Source organism: Falco naumanni, chromosome 6 (genome assembly GCF_017639655.2).
Source record: "Falco naumanni isolate bFalNau1 chromosome 6, bFalNau1.pat, whole genome shotgun sequence".
NCBI lineage: Eukaryota > Metazoa > Chordata > Aves > Falconiformes > Falconidae > Falco > Falco naumanni.
In genome coordinates this window covers 49,563,543-49,577,772 of record NC_054059.1, presented here as the reverse complement: position 1 = coordinate 49,577,772, position 14,230 = coordinate 49,563,543, and the positions used below count along the sequence as shown (strand labels likewise).

The following is a 14,230-nucleotide window of genomic DNA, read 5'->3' as shown; positions in this document are numbered from 1 at the left end:
CATCTTTTCCTGAGAGAGGGAATACATTCATGAATTTAAAGAAAGATGGTGTTATTGTCATGGAATTTTTGGCAGTGAGCCACTGGGGATTTTTCTTGGCCTTTTTTATGAAGGGGGTTCTTTTGTACAAATCCAGTGGAAAAAATGTGTCTGGACACATTCAGGTGGCAGAATGATAAAATTCCTGACAGCCATAATCCCATCTTCCTCTAGGGAACCCTTGAGCTTGGAGGTCCTGCAAAAGAGGCTCTGGAAATCAGTGGTTCCTTAACTTGAGAGCTCTTTTATTTGCTGTAGGCTATCATTCAGGATTCTGGGCTACCTATCTATACTTGTTCAGAGCTCACCTCTGTGATAGCCAAGTGCTATAATCTCTTGACCTCACTAAGGTAAAAATTTTGTTCACTTGGTCAAGAGACCTGCCTGGGTGTGATGGAAAGCTGGAATTGTCACTTGTAGTGTATGGGTGAGGAATGAGTCAGCCTGGGAATAAGCATTGCTGGTGTGGTGCTGCAGCAAACCACCTGGTCTCCGGTGATGGATCAACACCAAAACCAGAACAAGCAGTAGAGAAATAAGAACTCCCATTCCTAGACTAGTAACACATATGGGAATTTGTCTGCTGTGATACTTCTTCCTGTTCTAGTTGGAGACACTTGATAGCAATATTGCAAGAGGGAACATTATGGTAAAAAATATCGGTGTGGAGCTCCCTACAATAGGTAACGGAGTTATGAGGTAGTAATTTTATCATTTATCATTAGCTTTTAACATTAGTATTAGCTTTTTAACGCCAAAGTATACATAATCCAAGCAAAATCCCAAACCATCCATTTTGGCTTTCGTGCTACAGGAAAATATAGACAATTATGTCTAAGGAAAAGGCTGAAGAGATACAATCCATTACAAAAAAAAAAATAATAATCCTGAGTTCTTGGCTTTATTTTAAGTGTCAGTATTGTGGAGCACAGTCACATCCTACAGAGTGTTTCAGTCTCAACAGAAACAGAGTTCTTGGGTGACAAATAGCATGCCCTGCCTTCCCTAATACCAGCTGTTGAACTCCAAGTGGTGTTTGTGAATCCAGGTCATGCAGTCTTGTCCTCCATTTATGTAATCTCCAAAGAAAAAGACTGCAAATCCTGTTTCATCAAACTACAGACAGTGTAGGAAACTGAATAGCCAAGTACACTTGAAAAAAAGAAAGCTTTACCTACGGAGAGACTAAAACAAGATGGCAGGGTGTGGGACTGAGACTAGATGAGTAGAGTGTTGGTGGGGATTATTGCAATAATAGCCAGTGCAGATACGGGGGAAAAACATGGAAGAATTGAAAGAGAAAATCTGAAACTGGCTGACTGAAAGGAGTCTAGGGTTGGAGAGAACAGAAATGAAATTGGGACTTTGACAGCAAGTCCACAAGGATAGACTGGGGTTTGTTCAATTGAAAGATAAATAACTGGATGAGGTGAGGAATGCAGGCTGGGAATGGGGAGGCAATGCAAATAAGGCAGAGATGAGGAGTCAGGACTGAAGAAGAGGAAGGTCTGAGTCAGGGTTGTCTGTGGTCAGATGGAGCAGAAGGCCTGAAGCACTGGAGGAGGGCAAGCAGGAGGGCCTACACCTGCTCAAGAATGGTTCCTTTGAAGGCTTAGATGGAGCCTAAAATCCCAAGTTTTACTGTTTTTCTGCTGTCAGTACAAGTGTCAGCCCTGGATTAGAGAGACCTACATTCAAAGTACCTAAATGTAGAGTCTACACATGAGTCTAAGCTCCCACCACAGTCAGAGAAGATTTTAGGGGAGGATTCAGATGCCTAAGTACATAGACCTGCATTCACTTTTGATGCCTTGGAAAATTCCTTGAAGTGCCGTAAGATACCCAAATGACTGCAGACAGCTACTTTCAGGCAACTATGTTCCACCTGCACTTAACTCAGTCCCAGGAGTTCAGAGAGTTCAAATGCAGACTGTGCAGAAGATGAGACACAGGCTCACATAAATGCTTGCATACAGAAAACTAAATATAAATGTCTATGTCCACAGCCTGCATGTGAGTACCAGTCCGAATGTTTGTGAAACCTGCAGTCATGGTGTTTCTCTCAGCCTTCACTGATGTTTGGCCATAGAGTTGATGGCAATGTGCTTCTGCTGTAAGTTGCTGTCCTAATTCAAGTGGCAGAGAGCAAGAGCTTGCAACTCCCTGGTGCACAGCATGGGGAAGGAAGGAGAGGAGCATGTTGCTCCATGAGGAACTCCTCTGTTCTGTTGACTCTATCAGACACAGACATATGTCCAAAACCTGGGTGCCCTGCTAGGCAAGCCGTGCTGGGGAATGGCAGAATTAAAATCTTCTTCTTTGCTATACAACCTTGGTTCCTCCTCAGAGCAGATGCAGAGTACATCATGTGATTGAAAACAAAAGCAGGATGCGAACATAAGGAACTGAATGCAGGCTGCACCAACAGCCTTAATTCCAGCATTGCCTTACAAGGCAATGGCTTGGATTTTCTGCTTTAATATTGCTTTTTTCCCTTTTACGGTCCTGTATGCCTTGCATATTTAGAGTGTCTTCATGAAATTTAATTAGAAAATCGGATGTGTGAAGCAAGTGATGCAATATTGATGATGGAGTAACCTGTGGAGAATGGGAGGCTTACTGTCATCATTCAACTCTTGTGCCAAAATCCACCTCCAGCTGACCCAGCTGTAAATAGGTATTTGATCTTTCTGGCTAAGGAGTCAAAGGCAGCTTTGACAAGGACACTCAGACAACTCACTCTGTGGATGAAGCAGTTAAAGGGGGCACTCTTGAAGGTCAGGGTAGCTGGGCTGGATCTTTGAATGTGGTAGGGTGGGCTGGTAGCATGAGAAACTGCTTTTCTGAGCTGAAGTCAGACGAGTAAGTGCTAAAGCAAAGCTCTCTGATTTCTGTGTCATTCTAGTCTTTTGAGGTCTCCTAAGTATTTATATAGAAGATAAATCACTTCTGTGGAGGGATGTGACATGAAAATAATGTTGACTAAGCAAGCAAGTCTTAAGAGATGGAGAAAGACAAAAGTTATCTGTCAATGAGGGAGTTAAAATCTCTTCTGGGGTCCATTTACATTTAGATTTTGTTTAATCATGGTGTTTCCTGGACTTGAAGAAATGTTAGAGCAAAGTGAGGGGAACTGGGCCCCTCTTTTATAGAACTACACCTTGCTCGATTGTTTGTTAACAATGCATAGAGCTCCTCTCCCTTTTTCTCTTTCTATTGAAATGCTTTACAAGAAGATTCAAATGGGCTTTCTTACCCCGGAGCCAGAAGGTTTAGGCTCATCCATATGGAATTTTTAGAGCCCAGGTAAGCTTTCTGAGCGTGACTGTCCTGTCTGCCTTAGGACAGCTGGGATATAAAGAGAGATTTTTCTCATCTTTGGTGAAGTGACCATGCTTATTCTCCCTGGATTTTCTGGTGTGGTTACAGGACAGGAAACAAACAGTTCCTCTTCTTGGTATCCTTAGCCTTGCCACAGTCAAAAAACCTGAGTCACTTACCAAAGAAGTAGCCATGTTGTTGGAATACATTTTGAAGTTCATGTTTTCTGTTCTGTGGCTTCTGAGCCTTTCCACTGCATGTCGATTATCTCTTCACATTCATTCTGTCATGAGGGCAAGACACTTGTGCTTTGTACAAAAGAAAGCTGTCATTCCCGCTCGACACAGGACAAGAGGCAACAAGCACAACTTAAAACACGTGGAGTTCCATCTGAATGCAAGAAGACACATTTTCACTGTGAGGGTGGTCAAACATGGGAACAGGTTGCCAAGAGATGTTGCAAACTCCATCTGTGGAAATATTCAAAGGCCATCTGGACATGGTCCAGAGCAACCTGCTGTAGCTGACCCTGATTGAGCAGAGGGGTTGGAGAGGAGGATCTCAAACCTCACCTATTCTGTGATTCTGTGACTCAGGAGTTGCAGATTCCAGAAAATGGCAAATGCCTTTTTCAGCTTGCAGCAGAGACCTGTCATTCAGCTCACTTGGAAGCAGAGTGCCACTGCTTAGGGAGCTGAGTGAAGTGGCATTTTCTCCAGTGGCAGCCTACCAGTATGGTTATTCTCACATCATTTCTCCTGTCTGGCCAGGTACTCTCCTTCCCCTTTCTCAGTGTCTTGTGAACGCCCACACCTGGAAAACATTGTACCTGAGGCGCTTCTATAGTTTTCTAATCTACTCCACTTGTGGAGCAGCATCACCTCTTTGCATCTTCCTTTACATCTCCCTTTACATCTCACTGATAACTGCTGTTATGTTGCAGTGTAACTTGTTTTCCTGACAGAGAGGGATTTGTCCCCAAAATCTAGCCTGCAACCTCTTACAACAACAATAGTAGTGATACTACTATTAGTTTCCTTCCCGCTACTTAGATATGCCATGTCATTCAAGCAGACCTGCAATACCTCTAGAATAGTACAAAAGTAGGTACAGTACATGTAGGGCCTGGAAGTTTTAAAGACAGACAGCAGACAGTTCAGCATTCATGCAGAAAAATGTTTTATTGTAGTGAAGTCACACAGGAGAAAAACAAGTCTCCCTGCTCTTGGTTCAAGGCTATGCTGAGCTGTAAAAGGGGAGGTAAGTGCTAAACAAAACAAATTCCTACATGTACAAACACATTGCACTTCCAGTTATTTTTACAAGGTTATAAGGACATGGCCTGGCATTTCATTTTTTGTCCTTTTTTAATGAGCTGCAGCTTTAACTTTTTAAAGCTGGAATACAGAATGTTTCTTTACAGGAGTTTTTATTGTTTGGGGTTTTTTCCCCTCATAAAATCCAGCCTAAAGAAACTCTTTCTGCTTAGCCTGTCCAGTTTATTTAGGCAAAAAGCACCTCAGGCCACATGAGATTTACTTGATACATTCCCCTAATGACCTTGTAGGGCTTTGGTGGCTCTAAACACAGGCTTGGTATATAACATGAACGCTGGTTAGTGGTCAGATCATCCTCATCACCAGCAAACAGAAAGAGGGAATGGCAGCAGGTACAGGAGGTTTATGGAAGAGTGCTTGACAGAGCAGCATTTCCCCGGTTAGGGTAAATTTCAGCCCACTTCTTTAATGCAGAAAATAAGCAAAGCATTCCTTCAGCCTGGCACACACATGTGACAAATGGCCTGGAGTCTGTGACCATACAGAAAAGAAGAGGAAGGTGGAACAGGTTTTGGACCTGCTAACCTTTTAATTGTCCTTTTGGAGATACACATACAACACTGTTTATCAACTACTAACTAGTTTTCCCATACAACAGGTTATGTACAGCACGTTCACTTACATTTTTACATAGTAATACACAGGTTTTCCCCATCACCACCTCTTGTGGTGAAAGAATGTGATATGTCAAGCTGACAGACACTTCAGGAAAGCCTCAAGGAAAAAAAAGTTAATGCAGAGTTAGCTTATTCTTGGTCTCTTGAAAGTAAAATCTTACAAATGGTGAGCAAGATGTCTACTTTTACAATACTTCCTTTGTATACTGCAAAGAGGAGGAATGAACTTTTTAAACATAGGATTCCTTTGCATACTGGATCTGGTCTACCTCAAAAACTGGCTGGCTGCACCTCCGAGCCATATACTCCAGTTTGTTCTTTTGACAGGATTCAGACATGGCTCTCAATCGGTAGACTCCCGGGGTCACAGGTAAACTCACACGAGAGTTTATTCCTACAGTGACACTGAGGGTTTCAGTTTCCGCATCAGAATCCTTCACTGCAGAAACTCTGCCACTGGGTACATCCCTTAGAGTCATACATGTGTCCTGCGCACAGCTGCTGCGTGGGTGAGGCAACAAAGCATCCTGGTTTGACAGCTTTAATCTCATAGTTTGAACTGTGAGATTGTGGGAAGGAACTTTAGTGGCCAGGCAGTTTTTAGTAGCCTCTTCGTAAGAGGGTGGTCTTCCAGGATTCCTCTGGTCTACCTCTCTGAACACTTCATCAGCTGACCTGAAACGGGATCTTTGCTGGTACTCCACAGGCAATGGTTCTTTATCATGAGGGCTGTGCTGGACAACTCTGCAGGAGAACTGGTCTTCTTTCTTTGTGAAATTGTCTCTCTGAAAACTCATATTTTTTCCAGGCCCCCAACTCTGGGTTTTTAGTAGTGTTTTCCTGCGGTTTGCGAAAGAGAACGACATGGAATGCTTTTTAATCTCTCTGCTAGGCATACTGCAGTCTTCGGTGGCCTTGGTGGAAAAGGACTGGGGCCTATTTAAAAAGTTTTTTTTGGGACTAGCAGGTGAAACTACTGGGGAGCTGGTGAAGACTGAGCCATCAGAGCTCTCCAGGGAGCAACTGGAGGATGTTTTGGGTAGAGAGTCAGTTGATAATTGTGAAGGTAAGATTGCAAGCTGTTTCTCCGGTGCCTCCAACCCTAGCCGTTTCTGCTGAACTGAAAAATTGTCCTCACTTTTATTTAGCTTCTGTTTCCTTATCCTGCCTTCAAGGCGGTTCTGGAAGGACAGGTCTGGCTCTGAGTACCTCCTGTCCATTGTCCTGATGTCATTTCTGAAATTAGTCAGTGAAGGGGTAGAGATGTGTGTTGGATATCTTGTGCTCACACTAGTGCTCCTTCCTTTAGGCTGCTCCGTCTGAGAGGTACGAGGGCTGCCTTCAGCTTCAGGGTCTGGGCTGTCATAGGCAGAGTCATTCTGATGAGCAGCACATAGGTGTTCTGTGGGGATAAAGCACCTGTTAGTTTTCAATGACCATCTGAGGATGAAAGGGAACTATATGGAAAGAGTTCCTGTAGAAGGGCATTGCAAAAGTGTCTTGAGCCCTCTACAGCTCTCTGTGTTTCCACAAATGTATTCCCATATCAAATTAAAGAACTTAGCCCCAGCAGCCCCAGTCTGTGACACCCTCAGTACGTTTTCATACCTGTGGAGCTGGTGTGCTCCAGTGACTCCTCAGCCAAGGCACAGGCAGGGAAGGCAATGTCGTCCCCAAATATTTCTGAGCAGTTATTTATGAGGAACTCCACCAACACTGTCACCTGCACACAGAAAAAAGGTTATTTCAGTCAAAAGGGCTGAAAACATACTGAACAGTGTTTTCTGCCCCTGCCTGCTGTCTTGGTATGAAGGGAAGCACAGAGCAGGGTATTTTCTGCCAAAATCCTAGCTTAAAGTCGGAGGGTGAGTCCACTTTGGAGGGTGAGGGCTGATGCTGCAGATGAATTGATCTGCCCCGATACAGACAAAACGCCATCAGCCACAGCTCTGGCCTCGCCGTGCAGAGGGCCCATGGTGGCAATGCCCACCGGGTGCCCCTTGCCCCCTGCATGCCAGGCATTCAGGAGCTGTGCTACGACGTAGGGGACTGCAGGGCAACTGCTCCTTTTGCTCAGAGGCGGCGAGAGAAGGGGCAGCCTTGCCCATCATGTTGCAGGCGCCCGAGCTGAGGGGCATCCCAGATGTGTGGGGGTGCTGCTTTGTTCAGCTTTTGCCATGGCAGCGGGGTCCCTGTGGATGGCTCTGAGCTGCCTCGAAGCCGGTGGCTGCCTGGTGAGTTCAACACACCTTGTCATTCATCTCCTTCTGCACTTCCAGCGGGAGCGTGTTGTCCGACTCTGGGCTCAGCATGTTTGGGCCGATGCAGATGGCCAGATTGCTGGAGTCCATCCTGTTGGTGTCGGCATTTTGGCTGATGTGGTGGAGCAGAGAGAGCAGGTGCTTGAGCAAGACCAGGTTTGGTCTAGGCAGTTTGTCAGCCACCCTGCATGAACACAAACAAAACATGATGTTAATTCGTGGTGCAGCAGCCGCTGCTTCTTTATTTAGGCGAGTCTCAACTGAACTCAGCCAGATGACGCTTCCTCCAGAAAGAGGCAAGTGTGTGCTTTTTTCACTGCGTAGCAGAAGTATCATTCAGAAATCCCCAACGGCATCTGAGTGTGTGGTTAATTCTAAGATCTTGAATTACAAGGTCTTGACTGAGAGGCAAGCATTAGAGCAGTGCACGTCCTTGAGTAGATGCGATGCCGTCAGGAGATGTCACTGGAGGCTTCCGAAAGGCATGTGCAAGCCTGCAGTTGTGCTGTGCGGCTCTCAAAGGCCTCCACATGGCAGTGGTCTCCATGTGCCCGTCTTTACTGGCAGCAGCTGTGAGGGCTCCCTGTCAGTGCCTGTCCCACAGCACTGGGGCTACGCTAGCTGAGCCACTGCAGCCTCTCACCTCTTCCTACACTAGTCATTTCTTGGAGCAATCTTAAATAACTTCAGGAAGTGCTGATGATAGAGCCCTCTAAACCAAACTCCATGGAGCAATAGTAAGCTGATATAAATGACAGGCTTTTTTAAAATACGACTTAATTTTGAGAGACATCATTGGCCTCTGCCAGCCACTCCATTACATTGCGGCTGGTTGCAAAACTTCCTGGTTGCAAAACTTACTCTTTCAATTCTTCAATTTTTTCCTGCTTGCTTGGCTTCTCCAGAGCTTGCATCCACCTCTCATAGAGGTCAGCCAACAGGAGTTTGGAGGGAATATTTCGGAGGAAGTCCTGCAAGGCCAAGAGATTTGGATGAGGCTTTGGACATTACCGCTCAGCACAGAGGGAGCATCACTGTAACATGGGCTCACTAGGAGTCACGCTGGCTTAAGCTACCTGAGCATCAGCACTGGCACAAGTGCAATGCACAAGTACGTGCCAACTACACTTGCACTGGGGTAACAACAGGACCAAGCTCCTAGCCGCTTTTCGTTCACCCATAAATCTCAGTATTCCTCCCCGGGAGGATGCTGAAGAGGAGGATGAAGTGAGTTTCCGGTAGGCATGCAGGAAATCAGCAGCACAAGGGGACTGGAAGTAATGTGGAAAAGGAAAATGCTAAACTTTCCTAAGCCTGAAATGTTTTTTCCTGGCTTCTCTCTGGTTTTAGCTTGGAGTCCCACCTAGGTCAGCTCGGGGCACTGAAGTGGGCCTGCGCAGAACAGCAATGTCCTCCCACTGCCTCAAGTCAGAAGAGCTTACCTTCAAGACCACCGCCAGCAGGTGCACAGATTTGCTTTTTAAATCAACACTCCCGCCTTTGTTTAAGTCCTCCTTCAACTCCTTTCGTGCTTTCTCATTGGCAGCTTTTCTGAATATCCCTTCAGTGAAAGGTCCTTTCATATACAGTATAGCTAGGAGATCCTGCAGGGGAAGAAAACAAACCAGAATGGGAGAAAGTTACTTGGGTGAAGGAAGATCCTTTAGCAAGTGAACATTTCTTTAGAAACAGAAGAAAAATTGTCTGGAGGTACACTGTGCTCTGATTAGGTCAGTATCTAATTCTTGCTCCAAGTAGGTTACAGGGGCAATAACCTGATTTTCCTCCAATGCACCCTCTTTTTGGACTGGTGAATGCCACTAACTTCAGTGGAGTCATCCCTGCTTCCTTCCAGAAGGAAATAAAGGATGGCTTGAGTCTTAGTTCAAATTCCTTCCTTCCCAAGCCAGGTAATATTGCTTAGAAGAGACAAAAGCACATCTCTTGGAAAAGCCAACTCAGTGAGAGAATTGTTGGAAGACCATTTTTGTCCAGAAGATGTTTAGATATTTGTCGGTGGCAGTCCACAGCTGAACACCTTTTTCAGGGGAATACAGAGATCCTTGGAAGCTTGTGCTGCTGAAAGATTAATTAAAATTACTTCTGTAGAATCACAGATGTTTATACTAAGGAGCAGATCTTCTCTTATTCCTGGTCCTGGGTTGTCTCTGCTCAAAGTTACTTCCAGTAACAGCTGGGTGGACTGGCCAAAACCTGCAGACATGGCCATTGCTACATCTGGGATGGGCTCTGAGCTTTTGGGGGGGGGTGGTGGGGTGGTGGTGGTAACACCAAAATAACTTATCTCCTGGGTGCTGCAGCACAAGTACCAGGGGGATCCTGCCTCACACTGGAAGTCAGAGGTCTGATAACTATCACCAGGCTTGCTTACCTGGACTGCTTGGGGCAGCATGTCATCTTCCCCACAGATAATTGCCAGAGGCTGGCCAAACAGAGCGATTTTGGCACCTGAGTCTAGCTGCCCTGGGGAATTCCCATTGGTAGAGCTTCGTCTCAGAGTAAATGACTGCGATATCACCTTCTTTTTCTTTGTTCCATCTGCTGCAAACAAAAGGAAAGCAAAAAATTAATTATTAAAAAAACCCCAAAGCATGCATTGTGGCCTTTCATCTGTGTGCAGTGCAGAGATGTATGTTGAAACAAAAGCTAAACGACAAGAAACTGAAAACAACTAAATGGTTGCTAAGAAAACAACTGCCTAAACTGTAAAACCGTGACCATCCCTCTAAGGACACCACCTTTCCTGTTCAGGGTTTTGTTTTTTTTCACATTCTAGTCACTGTTTCTTCTTAGAGAGTGGGAACATACAAGGCACAGAAATAACAGATTTTATAGATTTTTGATACTGCAGTGGTTTCTGTGATAACTATCTAAGGCAGATATGTCGCTTTGGCAGCTGGCAACGACAACAGTTTTCGCTGTGTGGCCTGACTGCCACAGCCTTAGGGCAAAGGTGGAACTAGGAGCTCCTGCTTTTCAGCCTCTTTCACAGGCTGAAATGAAAATGCATGGCTCCAGCTCTGCCATCTTCAGAGCCAGCTCTGGTGATAGTGATCCTGCTAGAGCTAGGCGCTTGCCCCCTGCCAGCCAGCCCGTGGAAGGTGATAGTTGCTCCAGAGAATGGCAGCATCACAGTAGGGCTTCATTGGCTTCAGCGTCAGAAATCTCTTAGCATGGGTTGTGCATCTGCATCTTAAAAAGGAAAACATGCTAGGAATTTGGAGATGATGGTTTTATGGGGAAGTGTGGCTTTTTTTCCCTTTCAGAAACAATGAGAGAAGGAACCTTTTGCTAGAGAGCTTTCTAAAGGAGTCATTTTCTGCAAATTTCCTATAAAGAACTTGCCTTCTACTCCAAAATGAAGTTGTCTTACACAGATGAGAAGTTCTCAGGACCTGTATTTGTGGCTTAGCACAAGTCCTTGGTAGTGGGGAGTTAAAAGCTACAAGAAAGTAATCTAACATTATAATGTCATATAAAATCTGTCTTTCTGATACTCCTGAAAAATGGTCTGATATGATGATCTGCTCCAAATCCGATCCTGCGCTGCTAATGTTCTCCTCTGGGTTGTTTACAGGTGCTGAGGTTTTGCATGGTGAGAGAAAACAAGTGCTGTTGCTGCTGCTGAGAGGGTTTATTTGCTCTGGCATGCAACCACTAGTAGCGGTACTCGGTACTCGCAGTACTTGAGCCACACCTCAGTGGTGATGCTCAAGTGAGAAAGGAGCACATTTACTTTCAGTCACTGCCAGGGAACACAATGATACATGGCTCTGAGGACCAGGAACCAAGGATACAAGACCTCTGTCACACAGCACTGTCACACCTGCCACTGAGCATGAGGGAAAGAAGTAATTTGCACGAGTGGCACGCTGGGGCTTAAGCCATCTCCTGGATGGGGCTCAGGGCTGTGGATTGCTCTCAGGAAGGTGAAGTGGGCAGTTTTGGGTGGTTTTGCAGAAGCGCCGGCTTGCAAGCATTATGTAAGAAGAGAGTTCCTCGGTTTGTTTTTAAAACTTACCAGCTGAGTGGTAAAGTCCGTCTTCAGTATCTGCTGGGACCAGTGTGGGGCATTTCTTGGCCTCAGCCTGTAAGAAGCATGTTAGGGTTACAGAGCTGCCACCAGCAGCAAGGGCCACCCACCAGCAGGATGCTGCAGCTCCTCAGAAATCTGTGGGAGGCTCTGGGGAGTAACCACAGCAAGCCCGACACCTGCGGAAGAGGTGCCTTGGTCCAGGAGTGACACTGCCTGAGTGCGCAATAGAGGGGTTTGTGGTAAACCCTGCAGCCAGCCACCCCAGACCTGCCCAGCAAGTCACAACCCCATGCTCTTTCAGGCTGCTGTTTTGATCCAGAGAAACCACAGCCAAAGACAGCCTCCTCTTCTGTGTCCTCCCCTGGCACTGAAGGTTTCCTCCCAAACTCCTCCAGGAAGCCTTGATGGCTTCAGAGCCTGCCACATTCTTAAGCAAAGCTCCCTGGGAACCCAGGGAATGCACTGGCTGCTCACAGCAATGTCCAGCTCCTGCACAGTGCTCCACAGAGTTGCCTTTGAAGGGCTCTGCCTGCCTGTGAGTAATGGTAGGCAGCCAGCAGCAGGGGCCACCCCCGCTTTGCTAAGATATCCCCCATCGATACCCAAGAAGGAGCAGGGGAGCGGGGGAGTGCAGCGGCTGCTTACCTCTGACTGGTGCTCAATCAGACTTTCCATGTTCCCAGCATTTAGTGTCTTTGACTAGGCAAGAAAACAAAGACACTATATGTGAGTAATTGAATGCTGTGATTTAGAAATCAGAGCTTTTAAAAATCACTCTGTTGACAGAGCCGAAACAATAAAGACACTCACAGTATTACAGCTGCTCAACACTTTCATTAGGAGTTTGATTGGGGGAGCTCTGGATACTCTGGTTTCCTTCGGTCCTTTTGTTTGCCTGTATATTGAACAGGGAAGGGACAAAAAGCTTTGTAAAACTTCACCTTTCTTGTCTTTCTCCCCTGCAAGCCAGTATGATCATTTAAGTATGATCCCGAATAAGCAAGATATCCCACACGAGTCATAAAGCCCTTCTCTGGAAGGCATTCAGCCCCGCTGCCCTATCTGCCTCTTGATTAAAACAGAAAAAAAAGCAGCTTTCCATTTTTAATCCATGCAAAAAATGAGCATGTGGTGACAGCTATGTATGGTTGTTAATCTGCAGGCACAAGGCTAAGCGAGTCAGTCCGCTCTACCCACAGGCTACGCTTAGCAGTGGGCGCACCTCTCCCCTGTCTATATTTTTGTACATTTCTGTGCAGCTGCATCTGGAGCACTCCACTGACTTCACCGCGATGCCACAGATTTTACCCCGGACAGTACTTACCGAAGGAGTGAGTCCAGCCAGAGCTCCTTCACCTCCCGTGAACTGCAGAGGAAAGGAGAAAGAGCATCACTCCCCACAGCTACTAATCCTTTGGACGGAGGCAGGCGACTAAACAGTTCTACCCCACGTGTGCTGCCTTATATATGCAGGAGGGGCAGGTGGAAATTCACAGGCAGGAAGAAGCATCATGGGGCAGGACTGAGACACTACGAAATTTCTGTCTTCCTCTTTCCTTTTAGAGGAGCTAGGGTTTTTTTCCTTAAAGAAAAAAAAACCCCACCAGTAAGCTCTTGTATCTGTTATGGATGGAAAAGATGAGACACTCGCCAGGTAAAGGTTCCATCTAGCATCACCAGCATGAGGTGGGATGTGCAGAGGGGCTGCAGTGTAGGCAGCTTCTCCTTACCATTAAAGGGCAGTGAGCACAGTCTGTCCTTTGCTCAGAGACCTTAGGCTGTGCAGTTTAAAGACACGCCACCAGATCAAATTACACTAAGAACAGTTAAAAAGATGGGGGAGTGGAATAGCCAAGATGCAGAGAAATGTTTTTGTATATTTTTTGAAAAACTAATGGCAACAGTTTACTGTCTGCAAGCAGATGTAGACACACACTTTGCCAGGGCCAACTAGTTCTTGAGATTCTAAGCACTGGACTTCTATAGAAGTGGTGTTATGTAACAATTTAGTAATGTACAACTATGTAATAGAATGTCTTGCTTAAAATATGTCTTAGTAAGAATTATGTGTCCAAGTAATAAAGTTTAATTCAACTGAAGAGATGAAAAAGTCCAGGAAAAAATCTACTTTTGTTCTTCAGGGTCTGATGCTGACTCCCCCCCAGCCTGGGCATGTTGGGAACATAGGGACAACAGTACTCACTCTATCAGGCCATTACCAAAGTTCAATGTTTGATGTTAAATGCATGATATTAGTTCTACTGATTCATTGACAAAGGCAAATTAAAACCTGGTATTCTGGGTACTTGTTTTTTGATCTAGTGAAAAAGAGGAGCTGAAGCTGAGAAGTCAAAGGGTTGGGAATATTTCAGTGGTGGATTTAGGTGGAAAGCACACCTGTAAAACTGTGGTCTCTCTACTGTCCCCATCTGGATGCTCCATTTCACATGTGCAGGGGACAAGGCTGTGTCATAGCACAGCTCTTTGCAGATGCACTTTACAGCTACATCCGCTGCTGTATTCACCCTGAAAACCATTCTTTGCTTAACCACATCAGACCTGGCCCGTGCAGTACTGACCCTGGGTTGTTGTATGAAA

At 45.7% G+C, this 14,230-nt stretch overlaps 1 protein-coding gene across 3 annotated transcripts; it reads right to left on the bottom strand.

Annotated features, from left to right (window-relative positions):
* Positions 1-4,522: 4,522 nt before the first annotated feature.
* On the bottom strand, positions 4,523-13,594 carry LOC121090576 (T cell activation RhoGTPase activating protein). Of its 3 annotated transcripts, none has more exons than XM_040599232.1 (10): positions 12,957-13,594; positions 12,443-12,527; positions 12,278-12,331; positions 11,618-11,684; positions 9,968-10,134; positions 9,018-9,179; positions 8,437-8,546; positions 7,564-7,759; positions 6,923-7,037; positions 4,523-6,716 (listed from the first exon to the last, which is right to left on the bottom strand). In XM_040599232.1, exons 2-10 carry the CDS (start codon positions 12,467-12,469, stop codon positions 5,545-5,547), a joined length of 2,070 nt encoding a protein of 689 aa, XP_040455166.1. In that variant the 5' UTR covers positions 12,470-12,527; positions 12,957-13,594; the 3' UTR covers positions 4,523-5,544. The 3 variants fall into 3 exon arrangements, with proteins under 3 accessions (XP_040455166.1, XP_040455165.1, XP_040455167.1); XM_040599231.1 differs by having other exon boundaries at positions 9,968-10,137; positions 12,957-13,593; XM_040599233.1 differs by lacking the exons at positions 4,523-6,716; positions 6,923-7,037 and having other exon boundaries at positions 7,555-7,759; positions 9,968-10,137.
* Positions 13,595-14,230: the final 636 nt, after the last annotated feature.